This window comes from Phoenix dactylifera, chromosome 2 (assembly GCF_051530095.1).
Source record: "Phoenix dactylifera cultivar Ajwa chromosome 2, Ajwa_hap1_PhDact_Kaust_v1.1, whole genome shotgun sequence".
In the NCBI taxonomy this organism is placed as follows: Eukaryota; Viridiplantae; Streptophyta; class Magnoliopsida; order Arecales; family Arecaceae; genus Phoenix; species Phoenix dactylifera.
The window spans coordinates 31652672-31679319 of NC_143191.1; the positions used below are offsets into that span (position 1 = coordinate 31652672).

The window sequence follows — 26648 nt, forward strand, 5'->3', positions numbered from 1 at the left end:
ATCGGATTATGCTTCGGGGAGTGTGACGGGACCCGGGGAAAGGCCGAGAAGGGCCCTTGATTCCTGGCAGCACGTCAAATGCGGGACCCACAGCGGTACTTTGCGGTCCCGTTGATGTACCAACTTGCCGTTTGACGTGGCACGAGATGACGCACAGCAATAGGATGGCAATTTGCGCTGGCTCTTCGGATGAACCATCTGATCTTAACCTATGGCGCAGATTTTATCCAATTTAGAGAGATTCCGGAGTAGATAGGGATATGATAAAATTCATTTTAAATCTATTCAGAGTATATATAATTCTTTATAAATCTATTTTTCATGCTGTGCTGTTGTTGCTTCACTCAATTAAATATATATATATAAAGATTTGGTTTGCTGCATTCCATATTTTCAACTCTTCTTTTGTTCTATATTATCTGAAGCATTAAAATTTATCTTTATATTTATTTATTTATTTGATTTTAGTACGAAAAAAAATTTACAATTTTATTCGTTCTAATCCATCCAACTCATAGTCTATCTCTACCCACCCCACCTATCCTATCCTATCCCATCACTAGACAAGTATGAGGCGGGTACGGCTAATGGCTTATCTAACCCGTCGCCATCTTTAGGCAGCAATCATAGTGATTTCTAAGGATTTTTATGAGATGTAACATTGGTTTATGAACCATTTGGATAAATAGCTTGGAGTATCTAATTTTTTATTAGATTTTTTCTAATATATACCCTTCAAAATATATAAATTATATGAATATCCTCATAAGATTGCTATCTGCATATATATATCCTCATAAAATACTTATTTTGTATGCATACCCTTCTTTATATATATATATATATATATATATATATATATACCCCCATATCATCTAACGTCGATAAAAAATAAATAATTTAAATTTAAAATATCTGAAATTCTCTTACAGGTAGATATACAAAAAGAAAACTTTATAAGAATATATATGCAAATAGCAATTTTGCAAAAATATTCATACAATTACGCATATTTAGGAGGATATATACTTAAGAAAAACTAATAAAAAATAATCAAAATTTAGTAAAGATAATTTGGTTATTCTTAATAAAAAAAGATGGCAAAAAAGATTAATATTATCATGTCACATGATCATGTTGCTTTTACGGAATTCTCGCTTCAAAAACAAACAACAACTCAACATTTATAAATCACTAAAAAATATTTTACTAGTCTAAACATCTATATTTAATTTAAATTTGATGTGATTTAATCTTTTAAAAATAATGAAGAATATATAGATGTCAAAGATTCAATAATGATAATTGTTACGGGGGAAATAAGCCGCCATGCCCCACGTGACCGGCACGCGCGCCCAGGAAGACTACGGCTGCCCTTTGATCCAGCAATCCGACCCCGAGTCGGATATCCTCGGCTCCGCAGCCCGACCCCGAGTCGGCTGCCCTTTGATCCAGCAATCCGACCCCGAGTCGGATATCCTCGGCTCCGCAGCCCGACCCCGAGTCGGCTGCCCTTTGATCCAGCAATCCGACCCCGAGTCGGATATCCTCGGCTCCGCAGCCCGACCCCGAGTCGGCTGCCCTTTGATCCAGCCATCCGACCCCGAGTCGGATATCCTCGGCTCCGCAGCCCGACCCCGAGTCGGCTGCCCTTTGATCCAGCAATCCGACCCCGAGTCGGATATCCTCGGCTCCGCAGCCCGACCCCGAGTCAGCTGCCCCTCGATCCAGCGCTCCGACCCCGAGTCGGAGATCTCTTGATAACGACAGGCTATTCCCCAGAGGCACGCCGCGGCCTCCTGCTCCACTACTCCCTGCAACGGCCGTATCCGATGCTGCTCCACGATCTCCTGCATCAGCCGTACAAAGCGAAGCCCCACTATGCCCTGACGTGGCCGTACCCGGTGCTGCTCCACGACGCCCTGTAACGGCCATGTCAGTGGCCACACCATCGTGCCCCACGATAACGAACCCCCCTGAGAGACCCCCCAGCCAGGTATATATGCGGCTGGGGGGAGAAAGGGGGGAGGTGAGCAATATCTCCCAGAGCACTCTCTTACTTGCGATTATCACCTCTCCTCCTCCTCCAATCTCCTCTGACTTGACCGTCGGAGGGCCATCACCACCCTGGTGGTGGTGCAAGGCTTGTTTGCAGGTTTCTTGGCGGAAGGTGGAGCGCAACCAACACCAACCAAGACAACTCAGACGGAACCCCGTTCACACCGCAGTGCCAATCGTTCTCGGTTTGGACCACCAGCAACAGTTGGCGCTAGAGGAAGGGCCCGAATCTTAGAACGATCGTAATGGCACGGCGAGGTGGTCGTGGAACTTCCAATGCTTCCGGTCGCGGAGCCTCTCGCGCCTCCGGCCGAGAGGCTGCTGCGTCCCCAACGCACTCTCAGCAGCACTCCACCGCCCCTTCTCCCATTCAGACGGTCGAAGCTGCTCAGTTCGACCAGCTAGCCCAGCAGGTTCGCACCCTCGCGGAGGCAGTGCAGAATCTGCAGGGTGTGATCTCTCGGGTGCCGCAACGGGCTCAGGAGCCGCTGCCCCCCGAGCACTCGCCTCTTCCTCACAACCCGCGCTCCTTCCTCTCCCATGGAGAGGAGCGCCGGCGCGAGGAGGATTCTCGAGTGCGGTCCATTCTGCCAGGACCTTCTCATCGGAGCTGTGCGGGGTATGAGAGGCGGACCCGGGCGCGTTCTCAGACACCCCAGTCCTCGAGGGGCCCGCACTCCAGTCGGTCCCCCTCGCGCCGCTCCTTGTCCCCCACCCACCGGTCGCGCTCCCTGGACCGGCGGGTGGACGATCTCCACAGACAACTCCAGGTCCTGAAGGGCCACTCCAAAGATCCCTTCGCTGACTTGGAGATCTCCTCCCAGCCGGCGCTTGCCTCGAGGATCCTGCGGACCCCGAACCCGCCGGGGTTCAAAATGCCGGCGATCGAACCCTACGACGGGGCGGCGGACCCGCGGGACCACGTGGAGAGTTTCAGGACTCTTATGCTCCTCCATGGAGCATCGGATCCGCTCCTCTGCAAGGCCTTCCCGGCGACCCTCCGTGGCCCGGCAAGGGCATGGTTCGCCGGCCTGGAGGCTAACTCCATCCAGTCCTTCGACCAGCTCAAGGAGTACATGGCGTCTCCTCCCCTGCTGTCCAAGCCGCAAGAGGGGGAGATGCTCTATCTTTACCTGGCGGTCTCCCCAACCGCAGTCAGCGCAGTACTGGTTCGGGAAGAGGCAAAACTTCAGAAGCCCGTGTACTACACCAGCCGAGTCCTCCGGGATGCCGAGACGCGGTACACGAAGGCTGAAAAGATCGCCTTCGCGCTGCTGACTGCGACCAGGAGGCTTCGCCCCTATTTCCAGGCTCATTCTGTCACCCTTTTGACCGATCAACCACTGCGGCAGATCCTCAGCAATCCTGAGAATGCGGGACGGCTGGTGAAGTGGGCAGTAGAACTTGGTGAGTTCGACATCCGCTACCAGCCCCGGCCCGCCATCAAGGCCCAGGTGCTCGCGGATTTTCTCGCTGAGTGCACTGTGCAGGAGACGGAACCTAGGCCGCCGGAAACACCCAGCCTCGATCTCCCGATCTGGACGCTCCACATTGACGGGTCGTCGAACCCTGAAGGTGGAGGGGCTGGGCTGGTCCTTACCAATCCCGATGGAGTGATAGCCGAGTATGCCTTGAGGTTCGGATTTCCAGTGACCAACAATGAGGCGGAGTACGAGGCCCTAGTCACGGGACTCAAACTCGCCAAGGAGCTCGGCATCCGGCGTCTGAAGGTCTTCACCGACTCCCAGCTGGTGGTCGGGCAGGTTCGAGGGGAGTTCGAGGCACGGAGCCCGACCATGCAGAGCTACGTCCGGAAGGTGCAAGCACTCATTCCCGACCTCGGCAGTATTGACATTCAGCAGGTCCCAAGGAGCGAAAATGCTAGGGCCGACAGGTTGTCCCGCTTGGTGGGCGCTGAGGCACACAACTTGTCAAGGGCGATATACCTGGAGACCCTAGATGCCCCGAGCATCGGCGAGGCTGAAGCGGTAATGGCAATTGATCCGGAACCATCTTGGATGGACCCGCTTGTAGCTTACCTCGCCGAAGGGATCCTCCCCGAAGATGAAGATCAAGCTCGGCGACTTGTTATGAAGTCCACCCACTACGTACTCTACGAAGGAAGGCTGTATCGGACCTCGTTCACCGCCCCCCTCTTAAGGTGCCTCCGCCCTTCGGAGGCGGCTTACGCCCTCAGCGAAGTCCACGAAGGCATCTGCGGATCGCACCTGGGGGCTAGGTCCCTGGCACATAAGATCATGAGGCAAGGCTACTATTGGCCGACCTTATTGGAAGACTCAAAGGATCACGTACGGAAATGCGACGCCTGCCAGCGCCACGCCAACATCCAGAGAGTCCCCTCTGTTCCCTTGGCGCCAATCACCGCCCCATGGCCCTTTGCACAGTGGGGAATGGATATCCTCGGACCATTCCCCATCGCTTCGGCCCAGCGGAAATTTTTGATTGTCGCCATCGACTACTTCACCAAGTGGGTGGAGGCAGAGCCACTGGCCACCATCACGGAGGCGCAAGTCCGGAAGTTCGTAAAGAAGAACATCATTGTCCGATTTGGGGTACCTCGGGTCCTCATCTCGGATAACGGTCGACAGTTTGATAACAAGCATTTCCGAGACTTCTGCGAGGAGTTCGGGATCGAACATCGGTTCACGTCCGTGTCGCATCCACAAACCAACGGCGAGGCCGAGGTCACAAATCGGACAATCCTCCAAGGTATCAAAGCGCGGATCGGACGGACGGGGCAAGCTTGGGTCGAGGAACTCGAGAATGTCCTTTGGGCGTATCGGACCACGCATCGGACTCCTACCGGGGAGACGCCTTTCAGCCTAACCTATGGCACGGAAGCCGTTGTCCCCGTAGAGCTCGGACTTCCCTCACCTCGGGTAGCCGCACACCGACCCGAGGCCAACTCGGAGCAACTCCGAGGGAACCTGGATCTCTTGGAAGAAGCAAGGGAAATGGCGCAGGTTCGGATGGCAATGTATCAGCGGAGGGTGGCCCGATATTACAACTCCAAAGTCCGACCGAAGCTTTTCAGAATTGGAGATCTGGTGCTGAGGCGAGCTAAGGCATCTCAACCTACGGAAGGTGGGAAGCTAGCGCCGAATTGGGAAGGCCCGTATAAAGTTCGTTGGGTAAACCGACCTGGCTCCTACCAGTTGGAAGCCCTAGATGGCCGAGAAATTCCAAGGGGCTGGAATTCCGCTAACCTGCGGATGTATTACCAGTAGAACAACAAGGCCAGAAAGACAATTTGAAAAGGTGCAACACTTTTCATTTCAATAATTTCTGGTTACAATGGCGTGCTCGTGTGATTACAAGGAATTCCCAGAGGGGAATTAGGGAGTAAAGAAAGCAAAGAAGAGGTGGAGAATCTGTGGAGCTGAGGACCGAGGATCCCAAACCCTCAATCCAAAGCAGCTGCAATCCCACCGGAAGTGGGTGCTTCTAACCGGAGGCGCCATCCAGCACCTCACCAAAAAGACGAGGAGCCGCCGCAGAAGAAGCTCCCGCTGCCCCCAGGGGAACGCCGCCTCCAAAGGATATTCCCATCCTCCCCAGTGGTAGGAAAGAGAAGGAATACGAGGGGGAAGAGCATATGGAGGCGCGGTCCCGGACTGAGCGTCTGGTGCAGAGCTCGATCGGGAGGCTGAACTTCAAGGAGGGGAGATGTGATCCCGGATGAAACGCCTAGAGCGGAGCTCCGCCGGGAAGACCCTCCTTGTTGATCCCAGATGAAACGGCTAGTTGGCTGAAGTCGCAAGGGGAGCGTCTCCCCTTTCCTTCAACAGGAGTCTCTCAGTCATATGCCAAGGAGGAGGTCCGCGATCCATGGCAACCTGAACAGCTCCGGCTTGGCAAACTCCATCGTACCTGCACCTGTATTTATAGCCAAACTGCGGCCCCCTGGTCGTTCCGATGCGGGTGGCTCCAATAAATGCAGGCGCATTGAAACCGGAGCCGTTCCGGCTCCCGAGGCGTATCTCCCCGCGATTTCCTAAGCGTCATTCTCCTTAAACCGCATTCTTTGTGCAGGACAATCCGGGTGTCATGTACCCCTAGGTCCACATATCTCCGCTCGCGCCCAGGCCGTATCCTCCTCGAAGAACCCGCGTATCGCGGCCGCTCAACTAACACTCCTCGCAAGCAGCAGCTGGTGATCCGATTTCCCAGGTAACGCATTAATTAGCGTTTAATGCCCTTCTCGTGTTCCCCCAGGCAACGCTTGAGAAAAGGAGAAACATGATCGCGGCTGGCCACGGAGAAACCCCGTCGGGCAGCGAGCGACAAGCGCACGACCAGCGAGCGGAATTTCCCGAGGCTCGGCCCTCGGATGCCTGGCTAGCCCGATGATCATCCCGGGAGCAGACTAGCCGGAAGCCCCGACCGGTCGCCTCGGCTTGCGCCAGCCTTGGCCGACCAACGAGCGGAATGTCCTGAGGCTCGGCCCTCGGATGCCTGGCTAGCCCGATGATCATCCCGGGAGCAGACTAGCCGGAAGCCCCGACCGGTCGCCTCGGCTTGCGCCAGCCTTGGCCGACCAACGAGTGGAATTTCCCGAGGCTCGGCCCTCGGATGCCAGGCTAACCCGATGATCATCCCGGGAGCAGACTAGCCTGAAGCCCCGACCGGTCGCCTCGGCTTGCGCCAGCCTTGGCCGACCAACGAGCGGAATTTCCCGAGGCTCGGCCCTCGGATGCCAGGCTAACCCGACGATCATCCCGGGAGCAGACTAGCCTGAAGCCCCGACCGGTCGCCTCGGCTTGCGCCAGCCTTGGCCGACCAACGAGCGGAATTTCCTGAGGCTTGACAACCCTCGGATGCCAGGCTAACCCGACGATCATCCCGGGAGCAGACTAGCCTGAAGCCCCGACCGGTCGCCTCGGCTTGCGCCAGCCTTGGCCGACCAACGAGCGGAATTTCCTGAGGCTTGACAACCCTCGGATGCCAGGCTAACCCGACGATCATCCCGGGAGCAGACTAGCCTGAAGCCCCGACCGGTCGCCTCGGCTTGCGCCAGCCTTGGCCGACCAACGAGCGGAATTTCCTGAGGCTTGACGGCCCTCGGATGCCTGGCTAGCCCGATGATCATCCCGGGAGCAGACTAGCCGGAAGCCCCGACCGGTCGCCTCGGCTTGCGCCAGCCTTGGCCGACCAACGAGTGGAAGGTCCCGAGGCTCGGCCCTCGGATGCCAGGCTAACCCGATGACCATCCCGGGAGCAGACTAGCCTGAAGCCCCGACCAGTTGCCTCGGCATGCGCCAGCCTTGGTCGACCAACGAGTGGAATTTCCTGAGGCCTAACCCTCGGATGCCTGGCTTAGCGCCGGAAGAATTTCCTGAGGCCTAACCCTCGGATGCCTGGCTTGGCGCCGGAAGAATTTCCTGAGGCCTAACCCTCGGATGCCTGGCTTAGCGCCGGAAGAATTTCCTGAGGCCTAACCCTCGGATGCCTGGCTTAGCGCCGGAAGAGTTTCCTGAGGCCTAACCCTCGGATGCCTGGCTTAGCGCCGGAAGAATTTCCTGAGGCCTAACCCTCGGATGCCTGGCTTGGCGCCGGAAGAATTTCCTGAGGCCTAACCCTCGGATGCCTGGCTTGGCGCCGGAAGAATTTCCTGAGGCCTAACCCTCGGATGCCTGGCTTGGCGCCGGAAGAATTTCCTGAGGCCTAACCCTCGGATGCCTGGCTTAGCGCCGGAAGAGTTTCCTGAGGCCTAACCCTCGGATGCCTGGCTTAGCGCTGAAAGAATTTCCCGAGGCTCAACCCTCGGATGCCTGGCTTAGCGCCGGAAGAGTTTCCTGAGGCCTAACCCTCGGATGCCTGGCCTAGCGCCGGAAGAATTTCGGGAGCCAGGAGTCAGCAAGACGCTACCGAGAGTTAAAAGAAAAAGAAGGACGAAGGCGAAATGAAGAAACATTCAACTAGCATTAATTTTCATTGTTTCAAGGCCGAGGCCCATACAATTTGGCAAAACCCCGGTATACAAAAAAAAAGAGAAGACAACGAAAGGTACAAGAGGTCAGCTTGGAGGAACTCCCGGGTCGGGAACGTCGGGCTCGTCCGCAGGAGGTAGGGAAGCAGCAGGAGAACCAGCAGGCAATGGCGCCGGAGAGGAGTCGAGAAGGGAAATCTCGCTCAGGTCAACTTCGGGGTACTTAGCCGACACCCTTGCCAGGCCCTCCTCGAAGCCTAAGATAAAGGCTTCGGCCCCCGCGTCCGACGCGTCACGGACAAACTCGTCGGACTGACGATAGGTCTGTACTGCCTCCGACATATCATGAGCGAACTCGGCGGACTGGCGATAAGCCTCTACCGCCTGACGCCCGATTTCCGCACTCCTCTCGGCCAGCGCCGCCTCTGCCCGCTCCATAATCTGGGCTTTCGCCTCCAAGACCTTCGCCACAATCCGGCTTTCCGCCTCGGTGGAGACCCTCAGCAGCTCAGCCCGAGCCTCCTTGTGCTTCGCTTCGGCAGCAATGCGAGCAGCCTCAGCCTCCGTCAGGCGCGAATGAAGCTCCTGATCGCTCGCACGGAACTTCTCCAAGGCCGACTCCAATTCGCCCAGCTTAGCTTCAAGAGACCGGATTCGGTTGCGGGCGTCGTCGGCTGACTGCTGGGCCTTCTCCCACCTCTCCCGGTAGTCGGCAGCCTTCCGGGACTGCTTCTCGGCCCGCTCATCCGCCTTCTTGACCTCGCCCTCGAGACCCGAGGCAACCTTGAGCTGCTCCTGAGCCTCTAACAGTTGCTTCTCGAGGGCGGCAAAGCCGAGTGCCCGCTCTTCGGCCTCCCGGAGCCTCGCCTCGAAGTCCCCGGTCGTCCTGCCTGCCACAGCCTGGCCTTCCTTTTCCACTGCTTTCAGCCGGTCCTCGGCCTTCGCCAGAAGCCCCGCCTGTTCCTTGTAACACTCCTCCAGACGGATCATGTACTGGGCGAGCTAAGAAATAGAAAAAATAAGGGAGTCAGGCGGAGAACAACAGAGCCAATAAATGGTGAAAAGCGGCCAGAAGAACACTCACCGACATGAGACAGACACAGCTGGCAGCCCCAACGTCAGAGACCTCCAACTCCCGGACCCGCCGACGGTCCTTCTCCAGCAGCACTGTTTCGATGAGATTTCGGGCGCCATCGGTAGTGAAGGCAGACCCCGATTTCTCCCCAGAGCTGGACGGTGGTTCTGCAGCCTTACCCCTATCCATCGCCTGGGGAAGAGTCCGGCCGATCGCGCTCGGGGCGGGGGTCACCCCAGGAATTGATAGGGTCTCGCTCGGTCGGGGCCTCGGCGCGTCCCTCCTCGAGTCATCAGGAGCCGACCGAGTCGGAGGCCGGGTCGGGGACCGATCACGTCCGACCCGTCCGTCTCGGGCAGGCTCGGATGATACCTCCGGAGTAGCGGCAATCTTACCACCGGAGGGCTGATACAGCGTCAGCTGCCGGTCCGTGCCCACGACGTCTCCCTGATCGGTGGGCCCGGACTCGTCGGTCGGCGTCGGAGGCACCTCCTTACGGGACCTCTTCGCCGGTGGGGCCCCGCTCGGAAGAGCTCGTTTCCTCCTCTGGGCTGCTTCCAGCAGGGACGCCCTACCAACAGCCTTTGTCTTCACCGACCGCATGACGTCGTCGATCTCTGCAAAGAGGACGGGATAGTCGGAGACGGAGAAACCAAAGGAAAGAACGGGACGAAAGAAGGGAAAAAGTCAAGAAAGAATCGGTGGCGGACTCACGGTCGGTGGGGACCGAGCTCAGACCGACATTCACCAAAGTATCCTCGGAAATAAGGCGGGCCACCGGGGGGAGCTGGCCCTCGGCAACCAACCCCTTCAAGGCGGCCAAGCCATCGGACTCCTCCCTTGACAGTCTCGATAGGCCGATCGGAGACTTCATCGGGGTCTCCCAGGTCGCCCTGATTTCCCAAGAGGGATCTGCATCAACAAAAAAGAAGCGCTCCTTCCATTTGTGAATGGAGGTAGGAGCCTCCTTGACAAGGCCGCATCCTCGCCGCGCTGCGAAGCACCACCACCCTTTGTCCTGGGGGTGGCCGCTCAGGCTGTAGAACTCCCAAAAAACATTCAGGGTGGCGGGGATCTCGTGCATACGGCAGAGAACCTGGAAGACCGTCAGGGCCCGCCACGAGTTCGGCACCAGTTGCGTCGGTGCCACTCTTAAACCCCGTAGCACCTGCATGACCAAATCCGAAGGGGGAAAGCGGAACCCGGCCTGGAGAATGCCCTCATTGATGGCGATCTTCCCTGGAGGAGGATGGGACATCCTCTCCTCAGGCCCCGGGAGCGTGGCGTTGCAGGCCTCGGGAAGGTGGTACCGAGCCACAAGTCTGTCTAAGTCTGTGGCGACCAGCTCCGACTTAATTTGGTCTGCTCTCACTTCGCCCATTCCTAATGGCCAATAAGCCTACGGTCAGGACGGGGACAGGAAGGGGGGAAAGACCGGAGCGACTGGAGTACACTAGTATAAGAGGGGAAAGTATGGAGAGCCCTAAGCAGAAGAATGGGGAAAACTCACCGGAAAAGAGGTAAGAACGGCTCCGAGAGCGCCAAAGGAGAAACGAGCGAACAGTCCGACGGCAGCAACAGCAGCGCAAAGGGGAAACTTGAAAATATCTGTAAAGAAGAAGACGGACGGGGAAAGGCCCCCGATTAAATAGGCGGAAAGGCAAGTGACGCCTCAATGACGCCAGAGGACGCCTGGCTGCCGAAGGGTCGCTCGCGCCCCAAAGGCGAATCGACACCATTAAGGAAGGATGTCCGCCGAAATCCTCAGACTGCCAGGTCAGCAATAACCGCCATACGCCATAAAAAGGGCGGGGAGCTCGAAGCGCGCGCGCCTCTCCGAGGAACGGCGGCAATCCCGAAACATCACTCCCTTCACCTGTTCCCCTTCTGGTTCCAGGCTCGGAAGTGGGGGGCTACTGTTACGGGGGAAATAAGCCGCCATGCCCCACGTGACCGGCACGCGCGCCCAGGAAGACTACGGCTGCCCTTTGATCCAGCAATCCGACCCCGAGTCGGATATCCTCGGCTCCGCAGCCCGACCCCGAGTCGGCTGCCCTTTGATCCAGCAATCCGACCCTGAGTCGGATATCCTCGGCTCCGCAGCCCGACCCCGAGTCAGCTGCCCCTCGATCCAGCGCTCCGACCCCGAGTCGGAGATCTCTTGATAACGACAGGCTATTCCCCAGAGGCACGCCGCGGCCTCCTGCTCCACTACTCCCTGCAACGGCCGTATCCGATGCTGCTCCACGATCTCCTGCATCAGCCGTACAAAGCGGAGCCCCACTATGCCCTGACGTGGCCGTACCCGGTGCTGCTCCACGACGCCCTGTAACGGCCATGTCAGTGGCCACACCATCGTGCCCCACGATAACGAACCCCCCTGAGAGACCCCCCAGCCAGGTATATATGCGGCTGGGGGGAGAAAGGGGGGAGGTGAGCAATATCTCCAAGAGCACTCTCTTACTTGCGATTATCACCTCTCCTCCTCCTCCAATCTCCTCTGACTTGACCGTCGGAGGGCTATCACCACCCTGGTGGTGGTGCAAGGCTTGTTTGCAGGTTTCTTGGCGGAAGGTGGAGCGCAACCAACACCAACCAAGACAACTCAGACGGAACCCCGTTCACACCGCAGTGCCAATCGTTCTCGGTTTGGACCACCAGCAACACTTCTAAATATGAGAAGTTGTATGAATGCCTTTGTAAAATTGCTATTTGCGTATATATTCTTATATATATATATATATATATATATATATATATATATATATATATATATATATATATATATATATATATATATATATATATATATTGCATATCTACCTATAAAGGTATTTCGGTCATTTTAGTTTTAAGCCGTTTATTTTTTAACGACGTCAGATGGTATGAGTTCATATGCAAAAAAAAACAAGAAGGAAGATATACATGTAAATAGTAATTTTATAAGAGTATTCAAGCAATTTTATATGGGAGGGTATACATATAAAAAAAATCTTTTTCATTTTGTAACCATTTAGTTATAACATTATGATATTGTCATTTGCAATATTTCTTGAGTTTGGCCTTGGTGTTGCACAACATAATCCAGCCTCCATCGGTTTGCGCCTAGATTTTGTTTATTCTATATGTAAAACTTATACTCGACATTTTTGGCTTATTTATGCATTCGAAACAATTAAAACTTTTTAGATCCAAAGTCATCATCCTTCCTCTTAATTTAATAATGTTTCAATTTCCGGGTTAAAGGAAACTTTGGACTCTTAGGCTTGTTTTCCAAATCCAGACTCCTGACACTATTTTTTTATATAATTTAAAGGAAAATGTTGGAAACCTACCAACATGAATTTGTGAGGCGAATCATCTGGATCCTGTATTATATACCAGGAGAAGTGCCTTCCAGCATTTTTTCCGTCTTCATAGACTCAATGACTTAAAATAGTGAAAATATTCTGAATTCAGCTAAGCAATGGTCCTCAGGATGATGATATTAATTACCAGGCTTGGGTCTAGTTGAGGATGCAATTTTACCGAGCTACCTATGAGCTCGGGTTGGCAAGTGGCTCATCAATCTCACTCAAGTGCTATAAATGATCTAAGTTGGGCGATATTTGGCCGGTAAAATGAAGAATGGGCTAGATTTGGCTCGAAAATTGGCTCAATTAGGGGTGGCAATGGGTCAGGTTGCTTCGGGTCAAGTAAACACAATACACATAAAATCTTGCCCGAAAACTTCTCAATCAATACCGATGCTTAAGTCATAGTGAACTTCTTTTTCTTAGAGAAAAAGCAACAACGGTATCTAAAAAATAAGCATTGGCTAACTCTACGTCAGCAGCCACATAGGATGCAAACATTATCTGGAATGATTGGGCGTAAAGAGCTCCCTCTTTTTTTCCCCCCAAGAATGAGTAAGTCACTACTCGGAAAAAGCCTTTCATTTCCGTCAAATGACCCGGCCTCCCTCAGCTCTTCTGCCGGAGTAAACTATCCTCATGACTTGAGTTGGGCTGGAACTTTGACTCATTGTCAACCCATTTAACATGTCATATCAGAAAATTTGATCTGTACCCAGTCCTAACTAAAAGACTCTTAATCCAAACTCGTTTCCAATAGAATTAGGTTGGGTTAGTTTTTGCCATCCCTGTCTACTTTAGCTTTCTAAATTCTCCGCCGACTCAAATTTCTCAGTTGGGATGAGTATGCAAGTCAATGATCATTGACTTGCCATTTACCTTACTGGAGGTTGCCTCGCAGCTAGCATTAAAAAGAATGAAGATTATGGTGATTCGAAGCCTAAAAAGATCCCACGCGTTGGACATCCATGCTATGAAACCTATCATAGGGCCAGTTCAAGCAAGGAAGAAGCCACAGTCAAGCCTAGGCCAAACTCGAACATTTGTAGCTAAACTTTATCTCAAGTTTGAATTCAGCAAACCATCCATGCATGAGCAGCCTTGGCTCAGATAATTTGCAGTCCTAGTCTAATAAACGTGTCTGAGTTATAGCACAGATCATTTGAGTAATTGCTATAAAAGAGTTTTTGGTAGCCTTCTTGATAAAACGGCTATCAAAGATGTCTTATAAATATTCACAAGAAGCAGAATATGGAAGAAGCAGAAGCAATTATTTTACTTTTCACAGTTCACCCAAGTATAAGAATGATATTTCAGTTAAATATAATATTTTATTTTATAAACAGGAACTCGAACGAATAACACCAGGATTTACTTCCATTAACTCTTATTATAATGGCTAGCAATGATTGTCAAAGAGCCGGCAAATCAGTATCAAAAGATGCTTTGTCTCCAATCTAGAGTTCTCTTTTATAGGTATTGATATAATAATTGATCCACAGGCATGCTGACATACCGGCAAGAGAGAGAAAGGAGCACTGCCAGGTAGGATCAAAATTTGATTTCTTACTTGAGAAGTCGATAAGAATTCTCTGCATAAAAATTCTTGTTAGATCCGACTCTCAGAAGGCCGCAACTTTGGAATTTCAAGCAGAGCACGCGACTTTAAACAAGCCTCAGCTGACCAAAGACTACTTTCCGTTGAGCTTACAATAGGCATACAAGCCAGAGCCAAGGAAACCAAGGCACTGCCCGATAACATTAAGCTGCAGAAAAGTACAGAAAAGTTTCAGACTGTTAAAATGTAAAATAGGTTGGAAGAACCATCAGGATGTGAAGATTAGACTCACTGGATCATAAGGAAGCCCACGAAACCACTGTGAAAAAAATCCTAAAATGCTGCAGGTGAAATGATGCATCAGAAAGAGGTGCCATGATTGCAAGAATAACCACAATAAAAAAGGGCTTGTAAGTACATAACCAAACCTTCAGATTGCCACACACTGTTTGAGTGAGTGCAGAGTTAACAGTTGTGTTCAGAAAAACGGTGTAGTTCAACAGAAATGCCATTATACATGAAAGGAGTAAAACAACCTGCAAAGTAAAAAAAAAAAAAAATACAGCAATTATGTGAGTGGACAGCATTAAAACTGTTTGACAGCCTCAAAGCAATCAGTAAGAAAAACATGTAATATTGGTTGTCAAACATTTCCCCTTTTTTTCCAATAAAGACCCGTTAGATAGCATTTGTAACACACACACACACACACACACACACACACACACACAGAGAGAGAGAGAGAGAGAGAGAGAGAGAGAGAGAGAGAGAGAGAGAGAGAGAGAGAGGTATATATATATATATATATATATATATATTCAACTATTTGGATAAGCAGCATATTGACTTTTAAACAAAATTTGTATTTTTAGTCAAAAAAATCACAGAACCGATCATCAGTCAAGAATTCAAGATTTCCTAGAAAATAATCTAGCAAAATATAGAAAGTGGGATTTTATTTGCGCACCTATGCTCATATTAAGGCATAGATTATGACCTAGCAAAGAAAAATATGCATGATACCAAACTTATCTGGTTGCAGATCACAGATATTTAACATCAACTACAGCCATGCGGTGCATATCTGTGACAACTTATTTATGTGTGCATGTTACTTTTGTTGACAATGAGCATGTTCCCCAACTTGCTTTATCTGTTTTTTAGCTTAACACCGCATGAGTAGCATCTAATTGACTATTCAGGGATTTCATGCAGAATACTAAGCATAAGATGATGCTCATTAAAGGATGAGGGGTGGCAGACGGATGCACTCTCGATGATGGTTAGGGTGACACTGGTGCGGTCTGTACTCAGTTCGATTTCCGTATTTCTGCTATTGAACACCACGGTGCCAGCGTTGCTTTTGAAGTTCCTGGAGCAGTTATTCGGAAACTTCATGTGGGGCAGACAGGAGGGCAGGAGGGGCATCCATTTGGTGGCATGGGAGGTAGTATGTCAGCCGGTTAGGCAGGAGGGCTTGGTGATCCAGTCCCTGGTGGCGAGGCAGGAGGCGATGGGGGCGAGGCACGCGGCTAGATACTTACTGGAGACTGATAGCCTGTGGTGCACCCTGTTGAGAGCCAAGTATGGGACTCGCATGTCAGCGGCAAACTTTCAGGCCGGGCGGCGGTTCTCCCACATTTGGAGGGTGATCTGTTCCTATGCCCCGAGGGTGCTTGCTGCGCTGAGGTGGGCGGTCGGTGATGGCAGATCCATTGACGTATTGGAGGATAGTTGGGTTCTCGAGCAGTCGTTATGTCAAGCACCGACTTTCGTGGATTCCGCGAGACTGAAGAGTTGCAGAGTCAGCGATCTGATTGTGCCGGGCCAGAGCAGATGGAGCAAGATGCTGGTTAGGGAGGCATTCGGGGAGCAGCTGGCGGAAAGGATTCTGTCCATGCCATTACCCATGGGGGAGGTGGCGGACAGACTGGTTTGGGCCGCCACAGGTAGATCCAGGGTGAGGGCCTCGAATTTACAGGAGGCATTGAGCGGGGCGGTGCCCAAGCAGATAGACAGTAGGTGGACTTGGAGGATGCGTATCCATCCTCGTGTGGCCCTATTCCTATGGAAGGTGGCATGGGAGTGCCTACCTACGAGGAGCGTGCTGGCGAGGAGAGGTGTCACGATCACTCCGTGTTGTGGGTGGTGCCCGAAGGTGGAGCAGTCCATCAGCCATATTCTACGAGGATGCCCGAGAGTAGCACAGATCTGGAGTAGGGTTGCCTTTACCTTGCCACAGACCACTCGATCAACTGATAATCTTTTACTCCAGATGAAGGAGGCGATGCAGAGCCTGAGGACTATGGAGTGGGGAATTACCTGCGCCTACGTGGCGTATCACATTTGGTTGGACAGGAACACCCGGATATTCGAAGACCGGTGGGTGTCACTGAGTACGGTAGTGGAGAGAGCCACTCTACAGGCTGCTAAGCTCACCCGAGCCACTACGATAACTTCATTTGGGATGGTTGGAGATATCTGTAACACTCACTCTGCTGATACAGCACCCAGGTTTATCCTTGTCTCTTGGGTGCCCCCACCCTTCCGCCATCTCAAGGTGAACTTCGATGGCAGTGTTGCCACTGAGGGAGGTAGAGCAGGTGTGGGCTTTGTGATCAGGAGCCACGACTCAAAGCTAATTGCTGTGGGAGGCCAACGCATTGTTGGGTTGTCAGCTGCAGGGGCAGAGCTCAGGGCAGCTTGGGAGGATATTGCATTGCGAGCCGGCGATTGGGAGCGGAGCGCATCATCCTGGAGGGGGACTCAGCCACAATGATAGATTGGATACGAGAGGAGATGTGGAGGGGGGATGGGAGCCCTCTACTTCATAACGTTCAGCAGATATTAAGAGGATACAACACCTTTCAGGTTGTGCATGCCTACCGGGAGGCAAACCGAGCCGCTGATTAGGTGGCTATCTATGCGGCGCAGCATTCTAGAGAGGTCCTTTGGACTCATCAGGAGGTCCTTCCAGCACCATTGTGCCAGGTCCTTGCTTTTGATTCGGTTGGCTACACCTATACTAGAGTAGGATGAGTAGCTGTTGTATCAAAAAAAAAAAAAAAAAGATGAGATGCATGCATACAAGCATTTTACAAGTATCATCTTTGCAAAGACAACATTGGAAGTATGCATTAATGAATATGTATTTTTTTATGCATGCATTTTAAAAAAAATAAAACGTCGGTAATACCAGAAAACCAGGAGAATATAGATGTGGGAATATAATGGTCCTCTCCAAATCACCCGAAAACAAATGCCCAAATTAATAAAAGTGGTGCACATATGACTCCTGAAAAATAAAGAAACAATTGTGTATAATATTTACAATAAATGGGAAGAACTCTATCATGATTATGTAGGCAACATAATGTCCCAAAGCTCAAATTACTTAAGAGTCTTAGACTGTGCATTATTACCATTACACCACATGAGACCAAAGCTATTGAGTCCATTAGATTTCCCTGGAGCACAAAGATGTCAAATAATAGTGCCATGTCTATGCTGAGCCACAGAAATGAAGATACAGAAAAGGAATAAGTTTGCATGCATTATCAAGTCAGGCTACAGTTGCAAGGTATATTGCAGTTGTTATGTTAGTTACAAAAACAATAGCATAGCCATAACTGTCATATGATAAATCTCAAGCACCAGTGATAAATGCACCAATGACGGTCAATGACACGCTAAAGAGTAATCATTTCCATCATCAAAAAATATGTCATAAAGAGAGGAAATTCCAGTGGAGAAATTAAAAAGAATACCAGCATCAAAGCTAACCACCATAAGAAAGTTGACAACTAATGACGTCCATGGTTGAAAGATAATCAACAAGTGCTTATTGGATCATGTGTACATGATGATTCCATTGCTAGAATAACAAATTAAAAAGAAAAGATTCCAAAAGAACTTCATATCTAATGTCAATTCCACTTGGAAAGGCTTAGAACCACAGAAAACAAAGCTAGTGGGTGTAATACTACCTACAAATTACATCAAGTTGTAAGATGAAAAACATGCCACTTACCTAGCAACAATAGAAGGCGTATATGTTTGCCTTGTTAAAAGGTACTCCATGACCATTGTAAACACCACAGTTGTACGTCGGAGGGTGGTATACATGGGAACACTTATTCCCCTTACAGACTCCATTGAAGCTAGCTGTCAGCAAAAACAAAGGGCTAGACATTATCTACACATAGTAGAGACATGATTGCCACATCTAATTATCAAAGTTTGGCCATACCATGTAAAGCAAATATGTTAAAGATAGGGGAAGGGTTCACAGCAGCGTTTCAACTGGTACAAAGTTTGCAGGTTTATTTGACATATTCCAGGTTTCATTTGTTGTAAAAGAAAAGATCTTCCAACGATTCATTGCACAGAGCAACATGGTTGAAACTATTATCTGCAGAATTACAAGTATCATGCTTGTTCACAAAATAAGCGGGAAAGCTGCCTACTTCAATAGATTTTACATTCATAAAGAGAGAAAATCTGAATATTACTGAAAACTACACAAAGTAATGAGAAGAAGTTGAAACATTTTTAAGCTCTTCAAGATGATGGGGGTGATACAAACCTTTAAATAAATAAGAGTCAAAAAGCCAAAGATTAGTTTGTCTAAGCAAAGAACAGACAGTCTGAATACATAACCATCTCCTTCCTGTAAAGGAAAAAAATATGGTGGACTAACTGATCTTTCCATCAGTTGATGAAAGAAACAGTATCTGTGTAACAGTTTCTTTTCTGCAGTATACATATACATATATTGTATTAAAATTGGTCTTATACATACACAAGGAAGTTGGAAGATCACTTGGGAGCCATGTGAGATGAAAGTTTATTAAGCATAAACTAGATTTTTCTAACAATGGTAATGAAATAACAAAATCTCTGAAGTACAGAAGAAATATGACAAATGCTTATGGAAAATAATCATATATATTATATCACTTGTGCCACATCAATGCTCCTGAATCAAGTGAAGAGGTTGGGAGACAACTAACACAAATTCTATGTGCATAAGTTTGATTGACCAAGAACTATCATGGAGCCTCAAACTGAGTTGCAAAGTGTAAATACAATAAAAATAGTGTCTGATGTATAATTCATTTATTTTTTTCTAATATGCTGGTAGCAGGTAAAGAGACCAATTTAAGTAAACACAGCAAAGAAGGAAATCAGATATAGTTTAGTATTTAGTTACTTTGGAGCATAGTTTGCTGTACTAGACTGTATCACCATATACTAGGCATGCCATGCCATACTGATAGTGAACAAGACTAAGTACAGAGGGTGTACCAAGTGTTGTTACTGTATACAGACTTATACCAACATAATACCAAAGTGGCAGCACTACAGGTATTGAAACCAGTACTGCAAACTTTGCTTTAGAGAAAATGGGTATAGAAACCATAATATTTTACTACATTACATAAAAGTATTAAGCTAAAACAAACGGTTGCTTTCCCAAGTTTTGTGCTTTCAAATAAGCGTTGGTTCATCCATTGAATACGACCATGTTGAAGTTTCATCTCTAACTAGTATTGATGGATATGGCCTACATATGGATATATTCATAGGCAGATTTGATTTCATTTATCTTTTAGTCATTATCATAAATCACAAACATTTCTCCTTTTTTTCCTGTACATAAGTCCGTATTAATTGTGGAAGAGGTTGATGAACTTACTGATAGTTGTATCTGTAGCAAGTAACTATGACCAAACTGTAACCAGCAACCAGAACCCATCTTTATCGGTTTGGAAATTCTCATTATGTTCTACTTAAATTCGATAGGATCTTACTCCTCAATCTCCTAGATCATATTTGGTTCCAAAACTTCCAAATTTCTGTAATTTTAATTCAACATGATATAATCGGGGCAACACAAACCGAAAAATACAGATGATATTGCCTGCAAAAAATTAGTCTGGGCCTACCAAATCCAACCATAGGAATCGTCCGATTATAGACGAATCAGACCTCCCTTTTTCATAATTAACAAGGTGTCCGTTAAGGCTTCCCAAGTAAGACTTTAATGGAGTAACATGACCGAAGCGTTTTGATTACAAGAACTAAGCTAAGAGAGGCTAAAACTAGTGATTGCATAACGCTTGCCTCTAATACAGAGAAAGAAGCTACCTGAAGGAGGGCCATGACATTGACATATGGAAAATTGTAGGAAGACATAGCCGCCTTGTTTAACATCACCAAAAGTACTGCCAAAATTGTAGACCAAAAACATTAAAATCAAAATTTGGTGAAGTTAGAAGAAAAATGGAAGGAGAATGAATGATGAATATTAATAGGAGTAGATCTCACTGCTGTGCCGCCTCTCGGCCTCAAATCGAAGCACTCGACTCCCACCGCCAGCTTCTCTCCATCGAGCTCTCCTTCCTTGGCCGTCTACCGAATCCCTCCCAACATTCCTTCGCCCATGTCCCCGTCGCTAGTCGCTACCCGTCCCTCCTTCGTCTCCAGCGAGGGGGCGACAGCCCCCTGCTTGACCGCCGCCTCCAAGACGCTCCAGTGCCGCTCCGCCACCGTGGGTGCCGGGTGAAAAAGGAAGCCGGAGGCAAGGAGGCCGAGGAGAGGCGGGGTGACGGAGGAGAAGGGCAGGTGGAAGAACTTCGGCGGCGCCCGGGGGCGGGGCCCGCGGCGGAGATGAAAGGAATGAGAGAGGGGCGCCATAGAGTGAGGAGGCCACGTGGGCATGTGCCCAAAAATAAATAAATAAATAAATAATAGGGTATTAGGTAGGGGTGGCAATCGGGTCGGGTCAGGCATAAACAGGTCGGGTCAAATACAGGTCGGGTCAGAAAACTATAAATCTGAATCCGACCTGTTTATTAAACGGGTCAGGAATTACAAACCTGAACCTGACCTGTTTATTAAACAGGTAACCCGACCCGACCCGTTTAACCTGTTTAATAAATAGGTAATCTGTTTACCCAATCCGACCCGACCTGTTTAACCTGTTTGCCCAACCTGACCCGTTTAACCTGTTTAGACCTGTTTAATCTGTCCAACCCGACCTGTTTAACCTGCCCAACCCGACCTGTTTAGACCCGTTTAACCTGTTTAGACCTGTCTAACCTGTTTAACCCGTTTAACCCGTTTAACCTGTTTAACCTGTTTAGACCTGTTTAACCTGCCCAACAGTTAAACGGGTTAAACGGTTTAAACGGGTCAGACATCTAAAACCCGTATCCGACCCAATTAATAAACAGGTTAAACGGGTCGACCTGTTTACGACCCGAACCTGTTTAGGCCAAACCCAAACCTGTTTATGGCGGGTCGAACACGGGTCGGGTTGGCGGGTCGGGTCATATTTTGCCACCCCTAGTATTAGGATTCAGGGGTTTGGAGGATTTCGGGCAGATGGTTAATATAATTTATGGGTATTGTTCTTTTTTAAGGATTTGGTTGAAAATTTAATCATATTTTTAAATTAAGCCATCCATTTAAGTGTAGCCTTATCAACCAAACTCCATCTAATTCAGATTTTGTGAGAAGAAAAAAATCTCTATATATCATTTTTTTTTTTTCTTCCTGCAGCCCAAAAACTATAATCTAAGCTGGGTTTAATAAGCTTTTAGAAAATACAAGTTACATAGGTCAACATACCTAATTCCTACAAAATTTTTAGTCTGATCCTATAGAATTAGTCAAATAGGATATTCCTATAGAATCAGATTGAAAATTTTATAGGATTTGTGAATTAGGCCTTCTATTTAAATATTCTCTAAATCAACTAAACTCCACTCAACCCAAATCCCTTGAAAAGAAAAAAAAAAATAGATTTTTTTTCTGCATCCAAAATATAGCTAGGATCTAAGTTGGGTTTAGATAGATTCTTAGAAAATAAAAGCTAGCAGGTGTGATTCCTATAGAATTTTCAGCCCAATTCTATATGTACATCCGAACAGGCCTTAAGGGTGCCTTTGTTTGGGTATGCTAGATTATGAGGTAATTTAACAAATCCCGAAAATTATTTATTTAAAAAATAATTATGAAGAAAAATAAATTTTATTATGTTTGGATGGTGAAAATAATTACTCTGGAAAATAGTACCAGAAAAAAGATTACTATACTTGATTGGAAGAAATTTTATATGAGAATATCGTCAAATTTCTAACAATACCTTTGCATAAACGATTAAAGTAGTGACATTGTTTTTATTCAGTCCATTTGTTGGCTACTTATGGCCACTTACATGAAAGTTGGCAATAGGCCATTTTGAATATTAAAATATATTTATATAAAATAATAAATATTTTAAATTAATTGTACATGTAATAAAAATATATTTCTTATTATAAAAAATTATAGTTTATTTTTGATATATTAATAAATATGTTAATTATAAATTTTACAAATATATTTATAAATAAATAAATATATTAATTATTCATAAATCTCATGTCAAATCTATTAATAATTAATAACAATTTATTATTTTTTGTTAATAGTTAATAATTGATAATAAATATATTAATAAATTAATATTATTATCATTTAAAATTGTTATTAGTAATTTTTCACATATTAAATATAATGAAATAATTTATTATATCAATTATAATAAATAATGAATAAAATATATTAATCATAGTAAATAATATATAATTAATGTATTTATTAAAGTTACTACATTTATTAATATATGCAAGATTAATATAGTTATTTATATATTAAAACTAATATATTAGTTATAAACATATATAATCAATATAAATATTGATATAATTAAGAGTTGGTTTATAATATATTATACTATATTAATATATGTATAATATATTAATATAAGTGGGAGTATTTTTGTCGACAATTAATAATTTTAGATTACCTTCAGTCAATAATCTAGTTTGGAAAAAAATACCACCCCTTGGTGGTATTTATTTTATGTGGAATCTACTATTTATTTATCATCTATTTCATCCTTCTTTTGTACCAAATATGGCAATCGAATATGGAATTTATTTTTTTCATGCTAGATTACCCTCAACCAAACCAACCCTAAATTATAGGCAGCTATCTAAAACATTTTCAAGCAAGATTCTAGAATGTTGAAATTAATCTTTCAAAAATACAAATATATGGTTCCCAAAGAAAACTGAGATTTTTAGGAAATTTTAAGAAAACTAGAAAGCTTCAAAAAGGAAATGGTTCAAGCAAGATCTATTCAAAGAGACCTTAGAAAATCTCAAATATCTCATGCAATGTTCCTAAGAAATTGTGAGTCATCTATGTTTTTGATTCCTTAACGAGGGATATAGATATATATATTGGAGAAAATCTAGGATTATAAAAGATCATTTATTTCCTTGACTAGCTAGATACAGTCTCTTGAGTTAATCCAAGAGATACTAATTTGATCCACCCTCCTTTCATTATTCAACAAAATGATTTTTCTTCCAAACAAGAAGCCCAAGAAATTGTTACTAGGTGTTAGACAACAAACTTGATATAGTTTATGATTAACCCTTTTAAAAAGTTTTTTTAAAGATAATTAAATAGTTCAAAGTAAAGAATTAAAGAGATAATGAAAATAATATATAGAAAGAGTCTTCAACTCAAAATTTGCAATAGTTTCTTAACCAACGACAGAGAGGTTCGACAAGAACATCACATGCAAAACTCAACCAAGCCAGAAGGAGTTTTAAAAACAGAAGAACGAAAGAGAGCTAAGAGAAGGTGAAAGAAAATAAGGAATAGCAAACCGGCACAAGCCATGCAGGGGAGAGCGGCATATGCACTCGTTTTAGTCATAGCGGAGCTTTCGGTGACGCAGGATTTGTGATCCATTGGAAGAGGACTTGTGACTGGAAGCGATGAGGCCATGGAGTTTGGAGATAACAGGACACAATCAATTGCTTAGTATGATCGTTTCCCTTCTCTTTTCTCCAGCTTGCTTTGCTAAAAGATGCGAGATGACACTTATACGGAGTGCATAATGCAAGAGAAGGGGTCGGACGTTTCTTTTTCAAAAAAATAAATAAATGCCATGAGGAATAAAACATTATGACCATCAAGAGACATTGAATCTATCCTCTTACTTAATGTGGGTTTTATACCATATATTTATGTTGCCCCTAAGCCGGAATCGACCTGTCCAAGATGCCAAGTTGGCTGAGTTGTTGGCTGCTCAGACGGCAGAAATCAGCCGAAGATTGCGATATACCTCTAAGGTAACGAGGTGATGATTGCTATGCTTGGATGGCGATGGCTCTAATACGGATTGCCCCCAAAATTGTGCCAAAAAGAGGATACCTTGTTCAAATCTTCGCTCCAATAGATCCAACCTGAAACAACAAAAATGAAGAAGTTCTCTTACTAGAGAGTGTTCGATGGAGGACTCTCCAATGCCTAAATCAGACAAACTCTCAAGAAACAGTGGAGGTATTATGAAAGCGCTAGAGCGACAGTACAAAGGTGTAAGAGAGCTCGAAACTACTTATTTGGAGGGGCTTTTGGAAATAGTTTGTATAAGTAAGGGTCAGTGCCCGTCGAAGAGGGATTCAAGCATGCGAATCGATCATCTTCTTAGGATGTACATCTCCCTGCTGTTACAGCAAATGATCATCACTGCTTCACAGCCATCCGAATTCACTTCAAGCTCCATGTGCTCCTCTGATTTCCAGAGTGTTCTTACAACAGACTTCTTCTCCCAGATTCCAGAGTCTTCATTGCAACAAAATTCTGTTATTTCCCTCAACTGATCATTGGATCAGAGTGTGTATAAAAGGGCTGTAAGAGACTCTATTCAATACATGAAAATAGAAGAGGGGAATGAACAGCGTGCCGGATATTATAGCAATGTATCAGGCACTGTTCATTCTTCCATACAACCTCTAACTCATTTCTTCCTCCATCTCATTCTCTAGCACTTCTTCATGGTATCAGAGCGGGAGATCCTGACGATTGTCTCCTCCGACTGCTGTTGCCTCTCAACCCCAGCTCACTTCAAATCTCAGTCAAAGACAGAAGAAATCTCAGACGAATTCATGAGATCGATGAGCATGTTCACTAGCTCATGCAGCCTTTCTCTCTAGAAGTGGTTCTTCCTCCACTAGAAGAAGATCAAATGGCGTCTCCTGGATCTGAGCAAGTCACCAGGTCAGCCGAATCATCAGGATCCTTAGATGATCCCTTAACCTCTCCCAGGTTGAAATTTTTGATTTCAAAAATACAGACCCTGGTCTCCACCCAGCTTCAATCTGATAACTATCTAACTTGGAGGTTCCAAGTTACTCGTCTTTTCAAAGCAAGTGGCTTCTTCGGATTCTTAGATGGTACTTCCACCAGCATTCCGTCTTCCATTGAAGATGAGAACAGATGTTATGAACTCTGGTTGCTGACAGACCAGTTCCTAACCTCTGCCATTAATTCTACAATCTCTTCCTCTATCTTACCATACGTGATCAATCTAGATCACTGTTTTCAGATCTGGACTACCTTAGAATGTCGATTAAATTCGGCTACAAGGAGTCATGTAATGCAACTCAAAAATGAGTTGCACAACATAAAGAAAATGGATCTTCCGATGCAACAGTTCCTTAATGAAGTTCGGCAAAAAGTTGACGCTATATCAGCTGCTGGATCCACAATTGACACTGAAGATGTCATTCTGTACATCCTTAATGGGCTACCGCCTTCATACGATGCCTTTGCAACATCAATTCAAACTCGGTCAGCCTCCCTCACACTGGATGAGCTCTATGCTCTGCTCTGCAGTGAGGAACTCATCATCCTTTCCAGAGAAAGGCAACACTCCTCCGCAGATTCTTTTGCACTTCCAGCCATTCGAGGAAGAGGTCGAGGTAGATCTTTCTTTAACTCCAGAGGACGTGGCCGAGCAAGGAGTACTTACTCTAGCAACAACTGGAACAGCAATTGGAGTTATCCTGGACCTCGGAAAGACTCCCGAGCTTCAATTGACTGCCAGATCTGTGGCAAAAGAGGGCATACAGCAATTCATTGCTGGTTCAGAATGAATCCGAGCTACAATTCGTCTCCTCCGAGATAGCCAAACCAGCAGGCGCTTCTCTCTACACCATCTTCCTCCTCTGTTTCAAGAGACTGGATTGTAGACAGCGGTGCTACCTCACATATCACTTCCGACCCACTGCCATTTTCAGATGCCTCTTCGTATCAGGGATCCGATAGGATCACAGTGGGCAATGGCACCTCCATCCCTGTCATGCAATCAGGGACTGGTATCCTCTGCACCCCAACTCACAATTTTAAACTCTCTGAACTGCTGCATGCTCCAAAAATTTCTCACAATCTGTTATCAGTATACAAGTTAGCTGTTGATAATCACTGCACCCTTCATTTTAACTCTGATGGTTGTGTTATCAAGGATAAAGCAACAGGCCAGATCTTGTTCCAGGGACGCTGCACTGAGGGGCTCTACAGGATACCTTTCTCCTTCGTTCAGCATACCACTCCTACTTCCAGCTCGACCGCATTCGTGTCCACAAAGCTCTCCACCTCACTTTGGCGTCTCCGTCTCGGTCATCCAGCTGCCTCCACATTACTGCAAATCATCAAGGACACCTCCATTGCTTCCTCATCAGTTGACACTGCACCTTGTCAATTCTGCAACATGGCCAAGGGACACAAACTTCCCTTCTCCACCAG

At 47.0% G+C, this 26648-nt stretch overlaps 1 protein-coding gene and 1 long non-coding RNA gene across 3 annotated transcripts; one reads left to right on the top strand and one right to left on the bottom strand.

Annotated features, from left to right (window-relative positions):
• Positions 1 to 7846: 7846 nt before the first annotated feature.
• Positions 7847 to 8627, top strand: LOC149768281 (uncharacterized). Its single transcript, XR_016399219.1, has 2 exons — positions 7847 to 8215; positions 8252 to 8627. It is a non-coding gene; the product is annotated as an uncharacterized LOC149768281 (long non-coding RNA).
• A 5097-nt stretch (positions 8628 to 13724) lies between these two features.
• Positions 13725 to 20741, bottom strand: LOC103711490 (UDP-N-acetylglucosamine transporter UGNT1). 2 transcript variants are annotated; one of them, XM_008797645.6, is made up of 8 exons: positions 20325 to 20741; positions 20145 to 20221; positions 18025 to 18158; positions 17417 to 17501; positions 17191 to 17289; positions 14423 to 14530; positions 14287 to 14335; positions 13725 to 14202 (listed from the first exon to the last, which is right to left on the bottom strand). In XM_008797645.6, exons 2-5 carry the CDS (start codon positions 20208 to 20210, stop codon positions 17263 to 17265), a joined length of 312 nt encoding a protein of 103 aa, XP_008795867.2. In that variant the 5' UTR covers positions 20211 to 20221; positions 20325 to 20741; the 3' UTR covers positions 13725 to 14202; positions 14287 to 14335; positions 14423 to 14530; positions 17191 to 17262. The 2 variants fall into 2 exon arrangements, with proteins under 2 accessions (XP_008795867.2, XP_089785009.1); XM_089928883.1 differs by lacking the exon at positions 17417 to 17501.
• Positions 20742 to 26648: the final 5907 nt, after the last annotated feature.

What these genes read in the sequence shown, in the direction of transcription:
- LOC103711490 (XM_089928883.1), bottom strand. Translation starts at nt 20,210, where the DNA reads ATGTTAAACAAGGCGGCTATGTCTTCCTACAATTTTCCATATGTCAAT. An exon ending in ATGTCATGGCCCTCCTTCAG is followed by an intron (nt 18,159 to 20,144) that starts GTAGCTTCTTTC and finishes TTTTGCTGACAG; the next exon opens with CTAGCTTCAATGGAGTCTGT. An exon ending in TATATTCTCCTGGTTTTCTG is followed by an intron (nt 14,531 to 17,190) that starts GTATTACCGACG and finishes TTTACTTTGCAG; the next exon opens with GTTGTTTTACTCCTTTCATG.